The sequence below is a fragment of the Salvelinus namaycush genome, unplaced genomic scaffold (assembly GCF_016432855.1).
Source record: "Salvelinus namaycush isolate Seneca unplaced genomic scaffold, SaNama_1.0 Scaffold2203, whole genome shotgun sequence".
NCBI lineage: Eukaryota > Metazoa > Chordata > Actinopteri > Salmoniformes > Salmonidae > Salvelinus > Salvelinus namaycush.
Genome location: NW_024059013.1, coordinates 1 through 25,000, shown reverse-complemented (window position 1 = coordinate 25,000; position 25,000 = coordinate 1). Strand labels below are relative to the sequence as shown.

General features: G+C 49.8%; 1 protein-coding gene across 1 annotated transcript in view; it reads left to right on the top strand.

The window, feature by feature from the left end:
- The window catches only part of LOC120038468 (vacuolar protein sorting-associated protein 13B-like), a 35,748-nt gene extending 12,341 nt beyond the window's left edge, over positions 1 to 23,407 (top strand). Inside the window, exons 5-9 of the mRNA XM_038984201.1 lie at positions 1,360 to 1,535; positions 5,432 to 5,608; positions 12,728 to 12,935; positions 17,902 to 18,090; positions 22,621 to 23,407. Of these exons, the coding sequence (XP_038840129.1) occupies positions 1,360 to 1,535; positions 5,432 to 5,608; positions 12,728 to 12,935; positions 17,902 to 18,090; positions 22,621 to 22,839 (969 nt within the window). The 3' untranslated portion in view covers positions 22,840 to 23,407. The remainder of the gene's footprint in view (positions 1 to 1,359; positions 1,536 to 5,431; positions 5,609 to 12,727; positions 12,936 to 17,901; positions 18,091 to 22,620) is intronic.
- The last annotated feature ends 1,593 nt before the right edge of the window (positions 23,408 to 25,000 follow it).

Below are 25,000 nucleotides of genomic sequence, written 5' to 3'. Positions count from 1 at the left end.
TTTTGCCTTTGTTTTGGTTAACTTGTTTATCAATTAGAGTGTGGAGGGTGTAAATGTGGTCTGTTGTACGATAATTTTTTAGAAATCCAATCTGGCTTCTGCTCAGGACGTTGTGTTCGTCAAGGAAATGATGTAGTCTGCTATTTATAATACTGCAGAGAATTTTCCCCAAGTTGCTGTTAACGCAAATTCCTCTGTAATTATTTGGGTCAAATTTGTCTCCATTTTTATAGATTGGTGTGATCAATCCCTGGTTCCAAATATCGGGGAAAATACCTGCAGTGAGGATAATGTTGAAGAGTTTGAGTATTGCCAATTTGAATTTGTGGTCTGTATATTTGATCATTTCATTTAAAATACCATCAGCACCACAGGCCTTTTTGGGTTGGAGATTGCATAGTTTTTCCAATAATTCTTCTTCTGTAATTGGGGTATCTACAGGATTCTGATAGTCTTTGACTGCTAATTCAAGGATTTGTAATTTTTCTTGTATATCTTTTTGTTCTGGGCTCTTTGTTATATTGCTGTAGAGGTTTGCAAAGTGATTTCTCCACATATCCCCATTTTGGATAGCCAATTCCTCATGATGAGGTTTGTTTAATTTATTCCAATTCTCCCAGAAGTGGTTTGATTCTATGGATTCCTCAATTCCAACCAGCTGATTTCTAATGTGCTGTTCCTTTTTTGTTCTTAGGGTGCGTTTGTATTGCTTCAGTGTTTCCCCATATTGAAGGCGTATATTTTTGTTGTCTGGTTCTCTGTGTTTTTGATTAGATATATTTCTCAATGACTTTCTTAGATTTTTGCAATCATTATCAAACCATTTTTCATTATCTGTTATTTTTGGTTTGCTCTTATGCTTCTTTAGATTAGCCAAGGAGGCTAATTTGTCAAATATAAAGTTTATGTTTCTAACGGCCAAATTTACACCTTCATTGCTGAAGGAGAATGTTAAGGCTAAAAAGTTGTCCAGGAGAGATTGTATTTTTTGGCTACTAATTGCTTTTTGGTAGATGTCTGTACTGTTTGCACTCCATCTATAGGCTTGTTTAGTACCATGTAATTTATTGGGCCGTGATGCTTCATGGTTGGGTTCTGCTCTTCTCAGATACACTGTGATTTTACTGTGGTCTGAGAGAGGTGTTAGTGGGCTGACTGACTCTCTCTCTCTCTCTCTGTCTCTCTCTGTCTCTGTCTCTCTGTCTCTGTCTCTCTCTCGCTGTCTCTCGCTGTCTCTCTCTGTCTCTCTCTGTCTCTCTCTCTCTCTCTCTCTCTCTGTCTCTCTGTCTCTCTCTCTCTCTCTCTCTCTCTCTCTCTCTCTCTCTCTCTCTCTAAAAGCTGTGTCCTGTTCTCTTCCAGGTGGTATTTAGTCCTCTGTTCATGATGCGTAGCCACCTTCCAGACCCTGTCATCATCCACACAGAGAAGAGAAGTCTGGGGCTGAGAGAGAGTCAGCTGATCCAGGGACAGGGACACCAGGAACAACTACTGAACACTGAGAATGACCTGACACACCACCTCACCTTCCAGGCCAGGTAACACACCTTCCAGGCCAGGTAACACACCACCACCTCACCTTCCAGGCCAGGTAACACACCTTCCAGGCCAGGTAACACACCTTCCAGGCCAGGTAACACACCACCACCTCACCTTCCAGGCCAGGTAACACACCTTCCAGGCCAGGTAACACACCTTCCAGGCCAGGTAACACACCACCACCTCACCTTCCAGGTCAGGTAACACACCTTCCAGGCCAGGTAACACACCTTCCAGGCCAGGTAACACACCTTCCAGGCCAGGTAACACACCTTCCAAACCAGGTAACACACTTCCCAGATCAGGTAACACACCACCACCTCACCTTCCAGACCAGGTAACACACCTTCCAGGTCAGGTAACACACCTTCCAGGTCAGGTAACACACCTTCCAGGCCAGGTAACACACCACCACCTCACCTTCCAGACCAGGTAACACACCACCACCTCACCTTCCAGACCAGGTAACACACCTTCCAGACTAGGTAACACACCACCACCTCACCTTCCAGACCAGGTAACACACCTTCCAGGCCAGGTAACACACCACCACCTCACCTTCCAGACCAGGTAACACACCACCACCTCACCTTCCAGACCAGGTAACACACCACCACCTCACCTTCCAGACCAGGTAACACACCTTCCAGACCAGGTAACACACCACCACCTCACCTTCCAGACCAGGTAACACACCTTCCAGGCCAGGTAACACACCACCACCTCACCTTCCAGACCAGGTAACACACCACCACCTCACCTTCCAGACCAGGTAACACACCACCACCTCACCTTCCAGGCCAGGTAACACACCACCACCTCACCTCCCAGACCAGGTAACACACCACCACCTCACCTTCCAGACCAGGTAACACACCACCACCTCACCTTCCAGACCAGGTAACACACCACCACCTCACCTTCCAGACCAGGTAACACACCACCACCTCACCTTCCAGACCAGGTAACACACCACCACCTCACCTTCCAGACCAGGTAACACACCACCACCTCACCTTCCAGACCAGGTAACACACCACCACCTCACCTTCCAGACCAGGTAACACACCACCACCTCACCTTCCAGACCAGGAAACACACCACCACCTCACCTTCCAGACCAGGTAACACACCACCACCACACCTTCCAGACCAGGTAACACACCACCACCTCACCTTCCAGACCAGGTAACACACCACCACCTCACCTCCCAGACCAGGTAACACACCACCACCTCACCTTCCAGACCAGGTAACACACCACCACCTCACCTTCCAGACCAGGTAACACACCACCACCTCACCTTCCAGACCAGGTAACACACCACCACCACACCTTCCAGACCAGGTAACACACCACCACCTCACCTTCCAGACCAGGTAACACACCACCACCTCACCTTCCAGACCAGGTAACACACCACCACCTCACCTTCCAGACCAGGTAACACACCACCACCACACCTTCCAGACCAGGTAACACACCACCACCTCACCTTCCAGACCAGGTAACACACCACCACCTCACCTCCCAGACCAGGTAACACACCACCACCACACCTTCCAGACCAGGTAACACACCACCACCTCACCTTCCAGACCAGGTAACACACCACCACCTCACCTCCCAGACCAGGTAACACACCACCACCTCACCTTCCAGACCAGGTAACACACCACCACCTCACCTTCCAGACCAGGTAACACACCACCACCTCACCTTCCAGACCAGGTAACACACCACCACCACACCTTCCAGACCAGGTAACACACCACCACCTCACCTTCCAGACCAGGTAACACACCACCACCTCACCTTCCAGACCAGGTAACACACCACCACCTCACCTTCCAGACCAGGTAACACACCACCACCACACCTTCCAGACCAGGTAACACACCACCACCTCACCTTCCAGACCAGGTAACACACCACCACCTCACCTCCCAGACCAGGTAACACACCACCACCACACCTTCCAGACCAGGTAACACACCACCACCTCACCTTCCAGACCAGGTAACACACCACCACCTCACCTTCCAGACCAGGTAACACACCTTCCAGACCAGGTAACACACCACCACCACACCTTCCAGACCAGGTAACACACCACCACCTCACCTTCCAGACCAGGAAACACACCACCACCTCACCTTCCAGACCAGGTAACACACCACCACCTCACCTTCCAGACCAGGTAACACACCACCACCTCACCTTCCAGACCAGGTAACACACCACCACCTCACCTTCCAGACCAGGTAACACACCTTCCAGACCAGGTAACACACCACCACCTCACCTTCCAGACCAGGTAACACACCACCACCTCACCTTCCAGACCAGGTAACACACCACCACCTCACCTTCCAGACCAGGTAACACACCACCACCTCACCTTCCAGACCAGGTAACACACCTTCCAGACCAGGTAACACACCACCACCTCACCTTCCAGACCAGGTAACACACCACCACCTCACCTTCCAGACCAGGTAACACACCACCACCTCACCTTCCAGACCAGGTAACACACCACCACCTCACCTTCCAGACCAGGTAACACACCACCACCTCACCTTCCAGACCAGGAAACACACCACCACCTCACCTTCCAGACCAGGTAACACACCACCACCTCACCTTCCAGACCAGGTAACACACCACCACCTCACCTTCCAGACCAGGTAACACACCTTCCAGACCAGGTAACACACCTTCCAGTCCAGGTAACACACCACCACCTCACCTTCCAGACCAGGTAACACACCACCACCTCACCTTCCAGACCAGGAAACACACCACCACCTCACCTTCCAGACCAGGTAACACACCACCACCTCACCTTCCAGACCAGGTAACACACCACCACCTCACCTTCCAGACCAGGTAACACACCACCACCTCACCTTCCAGACCAGGTAACACACCACCACCACACCTTCCAGACCAGGTAACACACCACCACCTCACCTTCCAGACCAGGTAACACACCACCACCTCACCTCCCAGACCAGGTAACACACCACCACCACACCTTCCAGACCAGGTAACACACCACCACCTCACCTTCCAGACCAGGTAACACACCACCACCTCACCTTCCAGACCAGGTAACACACCTTCCAGACCAGGTAACACACCACCACCACACCTTCCAGACCAGGTAACACACCACCACCTCACCTTCCAGACCAGGAAACACACCACCACCTCACCTTCCAGACCAGGTAACACACCACCACCTCACCTTCCAGACCAGGTAACACACCACCACCTCACCTTCCAGACCAGGTAACACACCACCACCTCACCTTCCAGACCAGGTAACACACCTTCCAGACCAGGTAACACACCACCACCTCACCTTCCAGACCAGGTAACACACCACCACCTCACCTTCCAGACCAGGTAACACACCACCACCTCACCTTCCAGACCAGGTAACACACCACCACCTCACCTTCCAGACCAGGTAACACACCACCACCTCACCTTCCAGACCAGGAAACACACCACCACCTCACCTTCCAGACCAGGTAACACACCACCACCTCACCTTCCAGACCAGGTAACACACCACCACCTCACCTTCCAGACCAGGTAACACACCACCACCTCACCTTCCAGACCAGGTAACACACCACCACCTCACCTTCCAGACCAGGTAACACACCACCACCTCACCTCCCAGACCAGGTAACACACCACCACCCCAGACAGTGGGAATCAAACCCACACTGGACTAGCTGAGGCACAGACTGTGTGTTTTATATGAAGACTGACCTGTGTGTGTGTGTGTGTGTGTGTGTGTGTGTGTGTGTGTGTGTGTGTGTGTGTGTGTGTGTGTGTGTGTGTGTGTGTGTGTGTGTGTGTGTGTGTGTGTTGCAGTGAGGACGAGGGCGCGTCTCACTGTGCGGTGCCCATCTCCACCGCTGTGATCAAACAGATAGTGAACAGGAACCAGGCTGGGCTGGAGGACGGTCAGGAACACATACTGGCAGACTTCTACGGTGTGAAGAACAGCAGCCAGCCTCCATGGCCCTACGTCAGCAAGGACACAGACAGGTACAGTACAGCCTGTGTGTGTGTTGTTCGTGTATGTGTGTGTGTGTGTATGTGCACTGCTGTCTCTTGTACACTAAGGACCTGGGGAAGAGTTGCAGGGGACAGAAGAGCAGGAGAATGGGTCTATTTGTAAGCTTGAAAAAATTGGTTTCATTTTTTAAAAGTAGCTCTCATGTTAGAAAAGGTTGGAGACCCCTGGTTTAGATCCTCGGAGACCCCTGGTTTAAATCCTCGGAGTCCCCTGGTTTAGATCCTCGGAGACCCCTGGTTTAGATCCTCGGAGACCCCTGGTTTAGATCCTCGGAGACCCCTGGTTTAGATCCTCGGAGACCCCTGGTTTAGATCCTCGGAGACCCCTGGTTTAAATCCTCGGAGACCCCTGGTTTAAATCCTCGGAGACCCCTGGTTTAGATCCTCGGAGACCCCTGGTTTAGATCCTCGGAGACCCCTGGTTTAGATCCTCGGAGACCCCTGGTTTAAATCCTCGGAGACCCCTGGTTTAAATCCTCGGAGACCCCTGGTTTAAATCCTCGGAGACCCCTGGTTTAGATCCTCGGAGACCCCTGGTTTAGATCCTCGGAGACCCCTGGTTTAGATCCTCGGAGACCCCTGGTTTAGATCCTCGGAGACCCCTGGTTTAAATCCTAGGAGACCCCTGGTTTAGATCCTCGGAGACCCCTGGTTTAGATCCTCGGAGACCCCTGGTTTAGATCCTCGGAGACCCCTGGTTTAGATCCTCGGAGACCCCTGGTTTAGATCCTCGGAGACCCCTGGTTTAGATCCTCGGAGACCCCTGGTTTAGATCCTCGGAGACCCCTGGTTTAGGTCCTCGGAGACCCCTGGTTTAGATCCTCGGAGACCCCTGGTTTAGGTCCTCGGAGACCCCTGGTTTAGATCCTCGGAGACCCCTGGTTTAGATCCTCGGAGACCCCTGGTTTAGATCCTCGGAGACCCCTGGTTTAGATCCTCGGAGACCCCTGGTTTAGATCCTCGGAGACCCCTGGTTTAGGTCCTCGGAGACCCCTGGTTTAGATCCTCGGAGACCCCTGGTTTAAATCCTCGGAGACCCCTGGTTTAGATCCTCGGAGACCCCTGGTTTAGGTCCTCGGAGACCCCTGGTTTAGGTCCTCGGAGACCCCTGGTTTAAATCCTCGGAGACCCCTGGTTTAAATCCTCGGAGACCCCTGGTTTAAATCCTAGGAGACCCCTGGTTTAAATCCTAGGAGACCCCTGGTTTAGATCCTCGGAGACCCCTGGTTTAAATCCTCGGAGACCCCTGGTTTAAATCCTAGGAGACCCCTGGTTTAAACCCTAGGAGACCCCTGGTTTAGATCCTCGGAGACCCCTGGTTTAAATCCTCGGAGACCCCTGGTTTAAATCCTCGGAGACCCCTGGTTTAAATCCTAGGAGACCCCTGGTTTAGATCCTCGGAGACCCCTGGTTTAAATCCTCGGAGACCCCTGGTTTAGATCCTAGGAGACCCCTGGTTTAGATCCTCGGAGACCCCTGGTTTAAATCCTCGGAGACCCCTGGTTTAAATCCTCGGAGACCCCTGGTTTAAATCCTCGGAGACCCCTGGTTTAAATCCTCGGAGACCCCTGGTTTAAATCCTCGGATACCCCTGGTTTAAATCCTCGGAGACCCCTGGTTTAAATCCTCGGAGACCCCTGGTTTAAATCCTCGGAGACCCCTGGTTTAAATCCTCGGAGACCCCTGGTTTAGATTAATCTAGCCGTTGTCCAGACCACTGTCGTTCTGTTCTGCCACTTTCTCACACAAAGGACAGGGCCTGCATTTAGATAAAGTTTGGCATGTCGGGCATCAGAGAGCATCACAGCTCAATCATCATATTTCTAATGAACTAACGAGGTGACTGGATCAAATGTGCTGAGCAGCTTCTGTCAGGGGGCTGCAGTCGGACCACAGCCTTTTAGAAGTGTGACATCTGACAGCCGTAGCCACTCTCTCCCCCTCGTCCCTCCATCCCCCTCATCCCTCCATCCCCCCTCATCACTCTCTCCCCCTCGTCCCTCCATCCCCCTCATCACTCTCTCCCCCTCGTCCCTCCATCCCCCTCATCACTCTCTCCCCCTCGTCCCTCCATCCCCCTCATCACTCTCTCCCCCTCGTCCCTCCATCCCCCTCATCACTCTCTCCCCCTCGTCCCTCCATCCCCCTCATCACTCTCTCCCCCTCGTCCCTCCATCCCCCTCATCACTCTCTCCCCCTCGTCCCTCCATCCCCCTCATCACTCTCTCCCCCCTCGTCACTCTCTCCCCCTCGTCCCTCCATCCCCCTCGTCACTCTCTCCCCCTCGTCCCTCCATCCCCCTCGTCCCTCCATCCCCCTCATCACTCTCTCCCCCCTCGTCACTCTCTCCCCCTCGTCCCTCCATCCCCCTCATCACTCTCTCCCCCCTCTCTCCCCCCTCATCACTCTCTCCCTCGTCCCTCCATCCCCCTCATCACTCTCTCCCCCTCATCACTCTCCCCCTCGTCCCTCCATCCCCCTCCCCCCTCGTCCCTCTCTTCCCCCTCGTCCCTCCATCCCCCCCGACCTGCGACGGCTACAAGATGTTTGCTTAATGATTACTGAGATGTTTCTCTCTCATTAAAGGCCTACACACAGAAAGAAAAAATAACATTTACCTCTTTAACTTCCTGTGCCCTCTCAGAGCCAAGAGAGCGGTTAGTTACCCTAGCGGCCGTACCGAGAGCTCTGAATCCTCTGTCAAAACAGCATCAGTGTATAAATGTTATCTGCACAGGAAAACTAATTAAATGGTGGACGTATGTTTCTGTGGTCCGTGTTTAGAGATGTGTGTTCATGATCCAGGGATCAGACTGAGGGTTGTTTTAAGGCCCAGGACAAACTGACCCTTCATGATCCAGGGATCAGACTGAGGGGTTGTTTTAAGGCCCGGGACAAACTGACCCTTCATGATCCAGGGATCAGACTGAGGGTTGTTTTAAGGCCCAGGACAAACTGACCCTTCATGATCCAGGGATCAGACTGAGGGTTGTTTTAAGGCCCAGGACAAACTGACCCTTCGTGATCCAGGGATCAGACTGAGGGTTGTTTTAAGGCCCAGGACAGACTGACCCTCATGATCCAGGGATCAGACTGAGGGTTGTTTTAAGGCCCAGGACAAACTGACCCTTCATGATCCAGGGATCAGACTGGGGGTTGTTTTAAGGCCCAGGACAGACTGACCCTTCATGATCCAGGGATCAGACTGAGGGTTGTTTTAAGGCCCAGGACAGACTGACCCTCATGATCCAGGGATCAGACTGAGGGTTGTTTTAAGGCCCAGGACAAACTGACCCTTCATGATCCAGGGATCAGACTGGGGGTTGTTTTAAGGCCCAGGACAGACTGACCCTTCATGATCCAGGGATCAGACTGAGGGTTGTTTTAAGGCCCAGGACAAACTGACCCTTCATGATCCAGGGATCAGACTGAGGGTTGTTTTAAGGCCCAGGACAAACTGACCCTTCATGATCCAGGGATCAGACTGAGGGGTTGTTTTAAGGCCCAGGACAAACTGACCCTTCATGATCCAGGGATCAGACTGAGGGTTGTTTTAAGGCCCAGGACAGACTGACCCTTTCCCTTCTCTGGAAAATTAACTGAAATGAAGGATGCATCCCAAATGGAACCCTATTCCCTATATAGTGCACTACTTTAGACCAGGGCCCTCCTGGAGTCTACCTTCACCACAGGAACTGGGCCTGGACCCTCCTGGAGTCTACCTCCACTACAGGTCCTCCTGGAGTCTACCTTCACTACAGGTCCTCCTGGAGTCTACCTTCACTACAGGTCCTCCTGGAGTCTACCTTCACTACAGGTCCTCCTGGAGTCTACCTTCACCACAGGTCCTCCTGGAGTCCACCTCCACTACAGGTCCTCCTGGAGTCCACCTCCACTACAGGTCCTCCTGGAGTCTACCTTCACTACAGGTCTTCCTGGAGTCTACCTTCACTACAGGTCTTCCTGGAGTCTACCTTCACTACAGGTCCTCCTGGAGTCCACCTCCACTACAGGTCCTCCTGGAGTCTACCTTCACCACAGGTCCTCCTGGAGTCTACCTTCACTACAGGTCCTCCTGGAGTCCACCTCCACTACAGGTCCTCCTGGAGTCCACCTTCACTACAGGTCTTCCTGGAGTCTACCTCCACTACAGGTCCTCCTGGATTCTACCTTCACTACAGGTCTTCCTGGAGTCTACCTTCACCACAGGTCCTCCTGGATTCTACCTTCACTACAGGTCCTCCTGGAGTCTACCTTCACCACAGGTCCTCCTGGAGTCTACCTTCACTACAGGTCCTCCTGGAGTCCACCTCCACTACAGGTCTTCCTGGAGTCCACCTCCACTACAGGTCCTCCTGGAGTCCACCTCCACTACAGGTCTTCCTGGAGTCTACCTCCACTACAGGTCCTCCTGGAGTCCACCTCCACTACAGGTCCTCCTGGAGTCCACCTTCACTACAGGTCTTCCTGGAGTCTACCTCCACTACAGGTCCTCCTGGAGTCTACCTTCACCACAGGTCCTCCTGGATTCTACCTTCACTACAGGTCCTCCTGGAGTCTACCTTCACCACAGGTCCTCCTGGATTCTACCTTCACTACAGGTCCTCCTGGAGTCCACCTTCACCACAGGAAGTGTTAGTTCTTAGTGTTCAGTAGAGTTGGTGTTTCAGCAGCCAACAGTTACATAGACATTCAGCTACATGTCATTGTTGAAATATTCCCCATGTTATGCTAATGGGGAGCTAACATGGCCGCCATAGAATGTTCTAGTCCTGTAAATGCATCTTTGCTGTCTATGTCTCTGAAGCATCAGGAGTAGGACAGAGACATGGTTTTTGATGTTAACATGACCCCATGACCCCTAGCGGAAGGCCGCCAGATATTTATCTGCCGCTCTGGTGCTGATCACAGTGTGTGTGGGTCGGTGTGGTGTGGTGTGTGGGTTGGTGTGTATGTGTTTGGGTTGATTGTGTGTGTGTGTGTGCGTGTGCGTGCGGTCCGTGTGTGTTGGTGGCGTGTGTTTGCGGTGGTGTGTGCTGATGCGGTACATGCCCATGTGCCTACCCAGATGCCTGTTGATTGATGTTGTTTACATCTGCATAATAAGTTGTTTATTTCCGTGTGTTTCTGCGTACTTCCGTGGCGTGCCTCCGTGTGTCTGTTTAGCGTGGTTGCAGTTGGATGTTATGGTGATTGTTCATGTCTGTACCACAGGTGTATAGTGGAGGCCTTATCTCAGTGGGACAGAGACCTCCATGTTACAGGTGTATAGTGGAGGCCTTATCTCAGTGGGACAGAGACCTCCATGTTACAGGTGTATAGTGGAGGCCTTAACTCAGTGGGACAGAGACCTCCATGTTACAGGTGTATAGTGGAGGCCTTATCTCAGTGGGACAGAGACCTCCATGTTACAGGTGTATAGTGGAGGCCTTAACTCAGTGGGACAGAGACCTACATGTTACAGATGTATAGTGGAGGCCTTAACTCAGTGGTACAGAGACCTCCATGTTACAGGTGTATAGTGGAGGCCTTAACTCAGTGGGACAGAGACCTCCATGTTACAGGTGTATAGTGGAGGCCTTATCTCAGTGGGACAGAGACCTCCATGTTACAGGTGTATAGTGGAGGCCTTAACTCAGTGGGACAGAGACCTCCATGTTACAGATGTATAGTGGAGGCCTTAACTCAGTGGTACAGAGACCTCCATGTTACAGGTGTATAGTGGAGGCCTTAACTCAGTGGGACAGAGACCTCCATGTTACAGGTGTATAGTGGAGGCCTTAACTCAGTGGGACAGAGACCTCCATGTTACAGGTGTATCTCAGTGGGACAGAGACCTCCATGTTACAGGTGTATAGTGGAGGCCTTATCTCAGTGGGACAGAGACCTCCATGTTACAGGTGTATAGTGGAGGCCTTATCTCAGTGGGACAGAGACCTCCATGTTACAGGTGTATAGTGGAGGCCTTATCTCAGTGGGACAGAGACCTCCATGTTACAGGTGTATAGTGGAGGCCTTAACTCAGTGGGACAGAGACCTCCATGTTACAGGTGTATAGTGGAGGCCTTATCTCAGTGGGACAGAGACCTCCATGTTACAGGTGTATAGTGGAGGCCTTAACTCAGTGGGACAGAGACCTCCATGTTACAGGTGTATAGTGGAGGCCTTAACTCAATGGGACAGAGACCTCCATGTTACAGGTGTATAGTGGAGGCCTTAACTCAGTGGGACAGAGACCTCCATGTTACAGGTGTATAGTGGAGGCCTTAACTCAGTGGGACAGAGACCTCCATGTTACAGGTGTATAGTGGAGGCCTTAACTCAGTGGGACAGAGACCTCCATGTTACAGGTGTATAGTGGAGGCCTTATCTCAGTGGGACAGAGACCTCCATGTTACAGGTGTATCTCAGTGGGACAGAGACCTCCATGTTACAGGTGTATCTCAGTGGGACAGAGACCTCCATGTTACAGGTGTATAGTGGGGGCCTTAACTCAGTGGGACAGACCTCCATGTTACAGGTGTATCTCAGTGGGACAGAGACCTCCATGTTACAGGTGTATAGTGGGGGCCTTAACTCAGTGGGACAGAGACCTCCATGTTACAGGTGTATAGTGGAGGCCTTAACTCAGTGGGACAGAGACCTCCATGTTACAGGTGTATAGTGGAGGCCTTATCTCAGTGGGACAGAGACCTCCATGTTACAGGTGTATAGTGGAGGCCTTATCCCATGTTGGAGTGGAGACCCCCCCCCCCTCCCCCCCAGCCCAGGGAGCTGTATAGTTGCTGATGTTTACAGTATGTAACTGTATATCTCTGTGTTGTCCTGTAGACCTGGATCAGAGGTCCTAGCCCAGGGAGCTGTATAGTTGCTGATGTTTACAGTATGTAACTGTATATCTCTGTGTTGTCCTGTAGGCCTGGACCAGAGGTCCTAGCCCAGGGAGCTGTATAGTTGTTGATGTTTACAGTATGTAACTGTATATCTCTGTGTTGTCCTGTAGGCCTGGACCAGAGGTCCTAGCCCAGGGAGCTGTATAGTTGTTGATGTTTACAGTATGTAACTGTATATCTCTGTGTTGTCCTGTAGGCCTGGATCAGAGGTCCTAGCCCAGTGGGACAGTCCCATGCAGGTGAAGTTATCCGTCTGGAGGTCTGGTCTCAACACTCTACTTGTAGAGCTCATTCCCTGGGCCCTGTTGACCAACCACTCTACATGGGACCTCTGGCTGTTTGAAGGAGAGACCATCGTCCTGCAGATACCTGCTGGAAAGACCCTGGTTCCTCCTAACTTCAAGGTGAGAGAGGAGAGACCCTAGATTTAATTAGACTGGGTTTTTGAATGTATCCCTGACCAAGATGGCTGCCGTTATCGCCACCTTCTTGAGCTATGCAGGTCGTATATCAGCCACTCTAGTGTATTATACACTCAGTGGCCAGTTTATTAGGTACATCCATCTAGTACCTGGGGTCAGACCACCCTTTGCATCCAGAACAGCCGGAATTCTTTGGGGTGTTTGGTATTTTATTATGATCCCCATTAGCTGTTGTAAAAGCAGCCGACCTCTCTTCACAGGCCTGCTGTTGACTGGATGTGTTTGATTAGTCTCTCTAGTCTCGGTAAAACCCCAGACACCGTCTGTAGGAGAGAACCATTGTCGTGAACAGGGTGGTGTACCTAATAAACTGGCCACTGAGTGTATACCTCTATGGGCCAGACAGGAGGACCCAGGATACTCTATTTTATTTACATTTTATTTAACTAGGCAAGTCAGTTAAGAACAAATTCTTATTTACAATGACGGCCTACCGGGGGAACAGTGGGTTGTGTCGGTCCTTCCTCTAGTCTTTTTGAGATGACTGGACCACACAGACACACAGACACACAGACACACAGACACACAGACACACACAGACACACAGACACACACAGACACACACAGACACACAGACACACAGACACACACAGACACACACAGACACACACAGACACACACAGACACACAGACACACAGACACACACAGACACACACAGACACACACAGACACACACAGACACACACACACACACACACACACACACACACACACACACACACACACACCTCAAACCCCATCACTAGGTAGTAAGGCAGTCTGTCTGTAGGGCCTCAAACCCCATCACTAGGTACTAAGGCAGTCTGTCTGTCTGTAGGACCTCAAACCCCATCACTAGGTACTAAGGCAGTCTGTCTGTAGGACCTCAGACCCCATCACTAGGTACTAAGGCAGTCTCTCTGTAGGACCTCAGACCCCATCACTAGGTACTAAGGTAGTCTGTCTGTAGGACCTCAACCCCCATCACTAGGTACTAAGGCAGTATGTCTGTCTGTAGGACCTCAAACCCCATCACTAGGTACTAAGGCAGTCTGTCTGTCTGTAGGACCTCAAACCCCATCACTAGGTACTAAGGCAGTCTGTCTGTAGGGCCTCAAACCCCATCACTAGGTACTAAGGCTGTCTGTCTGTAGGACCTCAAACCCCATCACTAGGTACTAAGGCAGTCTGTTTGTAGGGCCTCAAACCCCATCACTAGGTACTAAGGCAGTCTGTCTGTAGGACCTCAAACCCCATCACTAGGTACTAAGGCAGGCTGTCTGTAGGACCTCAACCCCCATCACTAGGTACTAAGGCTGTCTGTCTGTAGGACCTCAAACCCCATCACTAGGTACTAAGACAGTCTGTCTGTAGGACCTCAAACCCCATCACTAGGTACTAAGGCAGTCTGTCTGTCTGTCTGTAGGACCTCAAACCCCATCACTAGGTACTAAGACAGTCTGTCTGTAGGACCTCAAACCCCATCACTAGGTACTAAGGCAGTCTGTCTGTCTGTCTGTAGGACCTCAAACCCCATCACTAGGTACTAAGGCAGTCTGTCTGTCTGTCTGTAGGACCTCAAACCCCATCACTAGGTACTAAGGCTGTCTGTCTGTAGGACCTCAAACCCCATCACTAGGTACTAAGATAGTCTGTCTGTAGGACCTCAAACCCCATCACTAGGTACTAAGACAGTCTGTCTGTAGGACCTCAACCCCCATCACTAGGTACTAAGGCAGTCTGTCTGTCTGTAGGACCTCAGACCCCATCACTAGGTACTAAGGCAGTCTGTCTGTAGGGCCTCAGACCCCATCACTAGGTACTAAGACAGTCTGTCTGTAGGACCTCAAACCCCATCACTAGGTACTAAGGCAGTCTGTCTGTAGGACCTCAGACCCCATCACTAGGTACTAAGGCAGTCTGTCTGTCTGTCTGTAGGACCTCAAACCCCATCACTAGGTACTAAGGCAGTCTGTCTGTCTGTCTGTAGGACCTCAAACCCCATCACTAGGTACTAAGGCAGTCTGTCTGTCTGTCTGTAGGACCTCAAACCCCATCACTAGGTACTAAGGCAGTCTGTCTGTCTGTCTGTAGGACCTCAAACCCCATCACTAGGTACTAAGACAGTCTGTCTGTAGGACCTCAACCCCCATCACTAGGTACTAAGGCAGTCTGTCTGTCTGTAGGGCCTCAAACCCCATCACTAGGTACTAAGGCAGTCTGTCTGTAGGGCCTCAAACCCCATCACTAGGTACTAAGGCAGTCTGTCTGTAGGGCCTCAAACCCCATCACTAGGTACTAAGGCAGTCTGTTTGTAGGGCCTCAGACCCCATCACTAGGTACTAAGGCAGTCTGTCTGTAGGACCTCAACCCCCATCACTAGGTACTAAGGCAGTCTGTCTGTAGGACCTCAGACCCCATCACTAGGTACTAAGGCAGTCTGTCTGTCTGTCTGTAGGACCTCAAACCCCATCACTAGGTACTAAGGCAGTCTGTCTGTCTGTCTGTAGGACCTCAAACCCCATCACTAGGTACTAAGACAGTCTGTCTGTAGGACCTCAAACCCCATCACTAGGTACTAAGGCAGTCTGTCTGTCTGTCTGTAGGACCTCAAACCCCATCACTAGGTACTAAGGCAGTCTGTCTGTCTGTCTGTCTGTAGGACCTCAAACCCCATCACTAGGTACTAAGGCTGGCTGTCTGTAGGACCTCAAACCCCATCACTAGGTACTAAGATAGTCTGTCTGTAGGACCTCAAACCCCATCACTAGGTACTAAGACAGTCTGTCTGTAGGACCTCAACCCCCATCACTAGGTACTAAGGCAGTCTGTCTGTCTGTAGGGCCTCAAACCCCATCACTAGGTACTAAGGCAGTCTGTCTGTCTGTAGGGCCTCAAACCCCATCACTAGGTACTAAGGCAGTCTGTCTGTAGGGCCTCAAACCCCATCACTAGGTACTAAGGCAGTCTGTTTGTAGGGCCTCAGACCCCATCACTAGGTACTAAGGCAGTCTGTCTGTAGGACCTCAACCCCCATCACTAGGTACTAAGGCAGTCTGTCTGTAGGACCTCAGACCCCATCACTAGGTACTAAGGCAGTCTGTCTGTAGGACCTCAACCCCCATCACTAGGTACTAAGGCAGTCTGTCTGTCTGTAGGACCTCAGACCCCATCACTAGGTACTAAGGCAGTCTGTCTGTCTGTAGGACCTCAAACCCCATCACTAGGTACTAAGGCAGTCTGTCTGTCTGTAGGGACCTCAAACCCCATCACTAGGTACTAAGGCAGTCTGTCTGTCTGTAGGGCCTCAAACCCCATCACTAGGTACTAAGGCAGTCTGTCTGTCTGTAGGGCCTCAAACCCCATCACTAGGTACTAAGGCAGTCTGTCTGTCTGTAGGGCCTCAAACCCCATCACTAGGTACTAAGGCAGTCTGTCTGTAGGGCCTCAAACCCCATCACTAGGTACTAAGGCAGTCTGTCTGTAGGGCCCTCAAACCCCATCACTAGGTACTAAGGCAGTCTGTCTGTAGGGCCTCAGACCCCATCACTAGGTACTAAGGCAGTCTGTCTGTAGGACCTCAACCCCCATCACTAGGTACTAAGGCAGTCTGTCTGTAGGACCTCAGACCCCATCACTAGGTACTAAGGCAGTCTGTCTGTAGGACCTCAACCCCCATCACTAGGTACTAAGGCAGTCTGTCTGTCTGTAGGACCTCAGACCCCATCACTAGGTACTAAGGCAGTCTGTCTGTAGGACCTCAAACCCCATCACTAGGTACTAAGGCAGTCTGTCTGTAGGACCTCAGACCCCATCACTAGGTACTAAGGCAGTCTGTCTGTCTGTAGGGCCTCAGACCCCATCACTAGGTACTAAGGCAGTCTGTCTGTAGGACCTCAAACCCCATCACTAGGTACTAAGGCAGTCTGTCTGTAGGGCCTCAAACCCCCATCACTAGGTACTAAGGCAGTCTGTCTGTAGGACCTCAGACCCCATCACTAGGTACTAAGGCAGTCTGTCTGTAGGACCTCAAACCCCATCACTAGGTACTAAGGCAGTCTGTCTGTAGGACCTCAAACCCCATCACTAGGTACTAAGGCAGTCTGTCTGTAGGACCTCAAACCCCATCACTAGGTAGTAAGGCAGTCTGTCTGTAGGACCTCAAACCCCATCACTAGGTACTAAGGCAGTCTGTCTGTAGGACCTCAAACCCCATCACTAGGTACTAAGGCAGTCTGTCTGTCTGTAGGACCTCAGACCCCATCACTAGGTACTAAGACAGTCTGTCTGTAGGGCCTCAAACCCCATCACTAGGTACTAAGGCAGTCTGTCTGTCTGTAGGACCTCAAACCCCATCACTAGGTACTAAGGCAGTCTGTCTGTCTGTAGGGCCTCAGACCCCATCACTAGGTACTAAGGCAGTCTGGTATCAGGGGATAAAGGCTGATAACTTCAGATCCAGGAAACTAGCTTAAAGCCCAACGTGTAATAGTCTGGGAAACAGAAACGAATAAAGCATTGTTTCCATAGCACCCGTGATTTATGAGGTAACGGCCGAGCGGAGCTGGGATTGGCCGACTCAGTTGGAGACGGGGCTGTGTGTATGTCCATGTATTCATCATAATCACTGATTGATCTCGCGGTCTGTCTCTCTCTGTCTCTGTCTCTCTCTCTCTCTCTGTCTCTCTCTCTGTCTCTCTCTCTCTCTCTCTCTGTCTCTGTCTCTCTGTCTCTCTCTCTCTCTCTCTCTCTATCTCTGTCTTTCTGTCTCTGTCTTCATCCCTCCCTCTCTCTCTCTTTGTCTCTCCGTCCCTCCCTCTCTCTTTGTCCCTTCCTCCCTCTCTGTTTGTCTCTCTCTCCGCCCCTCCCTCTCTGTTTGTCTCTCTCTCCGTCCCTCCCTCTCTTTAGGAGGCGTTCCAGCTGGGTATCTACTGGTCCAACACGAACACGGTCCATAAGTCTACAGCCCTGAAGCTGGTCCATGACCTGACGTCTCCGCGCTGGAAGGAAGGTGTCAGTCCTGAGGTCCTTACCCTGGACGAGGAGGGCTGTGTGGAGACAGAGATCCACCTGGGGAGGAGCCCTGGAAGACAGAAGGTTAGGGACCATCCATACTCACTTCCTCCCCAAGCCACCTTTCTCTACATGATACACGTCATTTAGCAGATGCTCTAATCCAGAGACGCTGACAATGAGTTGATTCAACAAGGTAGGAACACAGGTCACCGTTATTACATTCAACAAGGTAGGAACAGGTCACTGTTATTACATTCAACAAGGTAGGAACAGGTCACTGTTATTACATTCAACAAGGTAGGAACAGGTCAGATAACCACATATCACTGTTATTACATTCAACAAGGTAGGAACAGGTCACTGTTATTACATTCAACAAGGTAGGAACAGGTCAGATAACCACATATCACTGTTATTACATTCAACAAGGTAGGAACAGGTCACTGTTATTACATTCAACAAGGTAGGAACAGGTCACTGTCATTACATTCAACAAGGTAGAAACAGGTCAGATAACCACATATCACTGTTATTACATTCAACAAGGTAGGAACAGGTCACTTATTACATTCAACAAGGTAGGAACAGGTCAGACAACCACATATCACTGTTATTACATTCAACAAGGTAGGAACAGGTCAGATAACCACATATCACTGTTATTACATTCAACAAGGTAGGAACAGGTCACTGTTATTACATTCAACAAGGTAGGAACAGGTCACTGTCATTACATTCAACAAGGTAGAAACAGGTCAGATAACCACATATCACTGTTATTACATTCAACAAGGTAGGAACAGGTCACTGTTATTACATTCAACAAGGTAGGAGCAGGTCAGATTACCACATATCACTGTTATTACATTCAACAAGGTAGGAACAGGTCACTGTTATTACATTCAACAAGGTAGGAGCAGGTCAGATAACCACATATCACTGTCATTACATTCAACAAGGTAGGAACAGGTCAGATAACCACATATCACTGTTATTACATTCAACAAGGTAGGAACAGGTCACTGTTATTACATTCAACAAGGTAGGATCAGGTCAGATAACCACATATCACTGTTATTACATTCAACAAGGTAGGAACAGGTCACTGTTATTACATTCAACAAGGTAGGAACAGGTCAGATAACCACATATCACTGTTATTACATTCAACAAGGTAGGAACAGGTCAGATAACCACATATCACTGTTATTACATTCAACAAGGTAGGAACAGGTCAGATAACCACATATCACTGTTATTACATTCAACAAGGTAGGAACAGGTCAGACAACCACATATCACTGTTATTACATTCAACAAGGTAGGAACAGGTCACTGTTATTACATTCAACAAGGTAGGAACAGGTCAGATAACCACATCACTGTTATTACATTCAACAAGGTAGGAACAGGTAACTGTCATTACATTCAACAAGGTAGAAACAGGTCAGATAACCACATATCACTGTTATTACATTCAACAAGGTAGGAACAGGTCAGATAACCACATATCACTGTTATTACATTCAACAAGGTAGGAACAGGTCAAACAACCACGTATCACTGTTATTACATTCAACAAGGTAGGAACAGGTCACTGTTATTACATTCAACAAGGTAGGAACAGGTCATTGTTATTACATTCAACAAGGTAGGACCAGGTCACTGTTATTACATTCAACACGGTAGGAACAGGTCACTGTTATTACATTCAACAAGGTAGGAACAGGTCAGATAACCACATATCACTGTTATTACATTCAACAAGGTAGGAACAGGTCACTGTTATTACATTCAACAAGGTAGGAACAGGTCAGACAACCACATATCACTGTTATTACATTCAACAAGGTAGGAACAGGTCAGATAACCACATATCACTGTTATTACATTCAACAAGGTAGGAACAGGTCAGATAACCACATATCACTGTTATTACATTCAACAAGGTAGGAACAGGTCAGACAACCACATATCACTGTTATTACATTCAACAAGGTAGGAACAGGTCACTGTTATTACATTCAACAAGGTAGGAACAGGTCAGATAACCACATATCACTGTTATTACATTCAACAAGGTAGGAACAGGTCACTGTCATTACATTCAACAAGGTAGAAACAGGTCAGATAACCACATATCACTGTTATTACATTCAACAAGGTAGGAACAGGTCAGATAACCACATCACTGTTATTACATTCAACAAGGTAGGAACAGGTCACTGTTATTACATTCAACAAGGTAGGAACAGGTCACTGTTATTACATTCAACAAGGTAGGAACAGGTCATTGTTATTACATTCAACAAGGTAGGACCAGGTCACTGTTATTACATTCAACAAGGTAGGAACAGGTCACTGTTATTACATTCAACAAGGTAGGAACAGGTCAGATAACCACATATCACTGTTATTACATTCAACAAGGTAGGAACAGGTCACTGTTATTACATTCAACAAGGTAGGAACAGGTCAGACAACCACATATCACTGTTATTACATTCAACAAGGTAGGAACAGGTCACTGTTATTACATTCAACAAGGTAGGAACAGGTCAGATAACCACATATCACTGTTATTACATTCAACAAGGTAGGAACAGGTCACTGTCATTACATTCAACAAGGTAGGAACAGGTCAGATAACCACATTTCACTGTTATTACATTCAACAAGGTAGGAACAGGTCAGATAACCACATATCACTGTTATTACATTCAACAAGGTAGGAACAGGTCACTGTTATTACATTCAACAAGGTAGGAACAGGTCAGATAACCACATATCACTGTTATTACATTCAACAAGGTAGGAACAGGTCACTGTTATTACATTCAACAAGGTAGAAACAGGTCAGATAACCACATATCACTGTTATTACATTCAACAAGGTAGGAACAGGTCAGATAACCACATATCACTGTTATTACATTCAACAAGGTAGGAACAGGTCAGATAACCACATATCACTGTTATTACATTCAACAAGGTAGGAACAGGTCACTGTTATTACATTCAACAAGGTAGGAACAGGTCAGATAACCACATATCACTGTTATTACATTCAACAAGGTAGGAACAGGTCACTGTTATTACATTCAACAAGGTAGGAACAGGTCAGATAACCACATATCACTGTTATTACATTCAACAAGGTAGGAACAGGTCACTGTCATTACATTCAACAAGGTAGGAACAGGTCAGATAACCACATATCACTGTTATTACATTCAACAAGGTAGGAACAGGTCAGATAACCACATATCACTGTTATTACATTCAACAAGGTAGGAACAGGTCACTGTTATTACATTCAACAAGGTAGGAACAGGTCAGATAACCACATATCACTGTTATTACATTCAACAAGGTAGGAACAGGTCACTATTATTACATTCAACAAGGTAGGAACAGGTCAGATAACCACATATCACTGTTATTACATTCAACAAGGTAGGAACAGGTCACTGTTATTACATTCAACAAGGTAGGAACAGGTCAGATAACCACATATCACTGTTATTACATTCAACAAGGTAGGAACAGGTCACTATTATTACATTCAACAAGGTAGGAACAGGTCAGATAACCACATATCACTGTCCTGTCTAGAAAGTGTCAATGAGACTAACTAACACATAGAAATACAGTATCAGATAGACATGAGTGACTGGAAGCATGTGGAGGCATTAACTCTCTCTCTGTCTCCGTCTGTCTCCGTCTCTGTCTCTCTGTCTGTCTCCGTCTCTGTCTCTCTCTGTCTGTCTCCGTCTCTGTCTCTCTCTGTCTGTCTCCGTCTCTGTCTCTCTCTGTCTGTCTCTGTCTCTCTCTGTCTCTCTCTGTCTCTCTCTCTGTCTCTCTCTGTCTCTCTCTGTCTCTCTCTCTGTCTCTCTCCGTCTCTGTCTCTGTCTGTCTCCGTATGTCTCTCTCTGTCTCTCTCTGTCTCTCTCTCTGTCTCTCTCTCTGTCTCTCTCTCTGTCTCTCTCTCTCTCTGTCTCTCTCTCTGTCTGTCTCTCTGTGTGTCTGTCTCTCTCTGTCTCTCCCTGTCTGTCTCTCTCTCTCTGTGTCTCTCTGTCTGTCTCTGTCTCTCCCTGTCTCTGTCTCTCTCTCTCTCTCTCTCTGTCTCTCTCTGTCTCTGTGTCTCCGTCTCTCTCTGTCTGTGTCTCTGTCTGTGTCTGTCTCTCTCTCTCTGTGTCTCTCTCTCTGTGTCTCTGTCTCTGTCTCTCTCTGTCTCTCTCTCTGTCTCTGTGTCTCCGTCTCTCTCTGTCTGTGTCTCTGTCTGTGTCTCTGTCTGTGTCTGTCTCTCTCTCTCTGTGTCTCTGTCTCTCTCTCTGTCTCTCTCTCTGTCTCTCTCTGTCTCTCTCTGTCTCTCTCTGTCTGTGTCTCTCTCTGTCTCTCTCTGTCTGTGTCTCTCTCTGTGTCTCTCTCTGTGTCTCTCTCTGTCTCTGTCTCTCTCTGTCTCTCTCTGTCTGTGTCTCTCTCTGTGTCTCTCTCTCTCTGTCTCTCTCTGTCTGTGTCTCTCTCTGTGTCTCTCTCTGTGTCTCTCTCTGTGTCTGTCTCTCTCTCTGTCTCTGTCTCTGTGTGTCTGTGTCTCCTCCCTCCCTATAGGTTTGTCAGTTCTGCGTGTCGTCTGTGGTGAGACACGGCATCCAGATCATCCAGATAGAAGACAGGACCATCCTGGTTAACAACACCCCCTACTTCCTGTCATGTAGAGCCCTACTGTCTGACCAGGCCCTGGGGACCACAGACCAGGTAACACCCCCTACTTCCTGTCATGTAGAGCCCTACTGTCTGACCAAGCCCTGGGGACCACAGACCAGGTAACACCCCCTACTTCCTGTCATATAGAGCCCTACTGTCTGACCAGGCCCTGGGGACCATAGACCAGGTAACACCCCCTACTTCCTGTCATATAGAGCCCTACTGTCTGTCCAGGCCCTGGGGACCACAGACCAGGTAACACCCCCTACTTCCTGTCATATAGAGCCCTACTGTCTGACCAGGCCCTGGGGACCACAGACCAGGTAACACCCCCTACTTCCTGTCATATAGAGCCCTACTGTCTGTCCAGGCCCTGGGGACCACAGACCAGGTAACACCCCCTACTTCCTGTCATATAGAGCCCTACTGTCTGTCCAGGCCCTGGGGACCACAGACCAGGTAACACCCCCTACTTCCTGTCATATAGAGCCCTACTGTCTGTCCAGGCCCTGGGGACCACAGACCAGGTAACACCCCCTACTTCCTGTCATATAGAGCCCTACTGTCTGTCCAGGCCCTGGGGACCACAGACCAGGTAACACCCCCTACATCCTGTCCTCTCGACCTCTACTGTCTGACTAGGAACCATTCTCACCGACGGGGCTGCAGTGGAGTAGGTTGAGAGTTTCAAGTTCCTTGGTGTCCACATCACCAACAAACTAACATGGTCCAAGCACACCAAGACAGTCGTGAAGAGGACATGACAAAACCTATTCCCCCTAAGGAGACTGAAAAGATTTGGCATGGGTCCTCAGATCCTCAAAAGGTTCTACAGCTGCACCATCGAGAGCATCCTGACTGGTTGCATCACTGCCTGATATGGCAACTACTCGGCCTCCGACCGCAAGGCACTACAGAGGGTAGTGTGTACGACCCAGTACATCACTGGGGCCAAGCTTCCTGCCATTCAGGACTTATTTTTTTGCTTTAGTTTATTTAGTAAAGATTTTCTTAACAAACGATGTAGTTTTAAGAAGATAAGATTTAAGGGCTTGTCAGTCAGCATTTCACTAATAAGGTCTACCTACACCTGTTGTATTGGGCACATGGGACAAATACAATTTGATTTGACACACACACACACACACACACACGTACGTTTTCTAGCGTGGTGTAGAATCCCCCAGCCTCTAGTCCAGTGGTTCTCAATCCTGGTGCTGGTGACCCCAAGGGCTGGTGACCCCGAGGGCTGGCGACCCCGAGGGCTGGCGACCCCGAGGGCTGGGGACACCGAGGGCTGGGGACACCGAGGGCTGGGGACACCGAGGGCTGGCGACCCCGAGGGCTGGCGACCCCGAGGGCTGGTGACCCCGAGGGCTGGCGACCCCGAGGGCTGGGGACACCGAGGGCTGGGGACACCGAGGGCCGGCGACCCCGAGGGCCGGCGACCCCGAGGGCCGGCGACCCCGAGGGCCGGCGACCCCGAGGGCTGGCGACCCCAAGAGGTGAACATTTAGGTTTTTGCTCTAGAACCACACAGCCGGTTTACATGATCAACTCATCATCAATATGTGATTATTGGAATCAGCTGTGTAGTGTGAAGGCAAAACCCCCAAAATGTGCCACCCCCTCTTAGATACACTGCTCTGTGACTGTGGAGAGCAGAGGCTTGTTCCCATCAGTTCATGTTCCCCACAGACACACACACACACACACACACCATATCATGTTTCTCCCCCTGCTCCTCTCTCAGTCCCCACTCTGCCAGTCTCACCATGTGGTCGTTGGCACTCCACAGCCCAGACACATTAGAGACAAACACCATGAATTGGTTGCAGGTTTGTGTTTTCATCTCGGGACGCGTCCCCCCTTGAAGAACCACGCGGTGATGTCATTTAACGAGCCTTCAGATCCTCCGGAGAAGACGATGGCATGAGGTTACCAGTTGCCACTGCCGGTTAGACGAAGAACCTTAACGGGCAGGACTGTGACGGCTTTAAAACGGAGACCACAAACAACAGTGGTCTTTCTAGTGGGCTATTCATCATGCTTTAGGGAGGAACGGTCTTTCTAGTGGGCTATTCATCATGCTTTAGGGAGGAACGGTCTTTCTAGTGGGCTATTCATCATGCTTTAGGGAGGAACGGTCTTTCTAGTGGGCTATTCATCATGCTTTAGGGAGGAACGGTCTTTCTAGTGGGCTATTCATCATGCTTTAGGGAGGAACGGTCTTTCTAGTGGGCTATTCATCATGCTTTAGGGAGGAACGGTCTTCTAGTGGGCT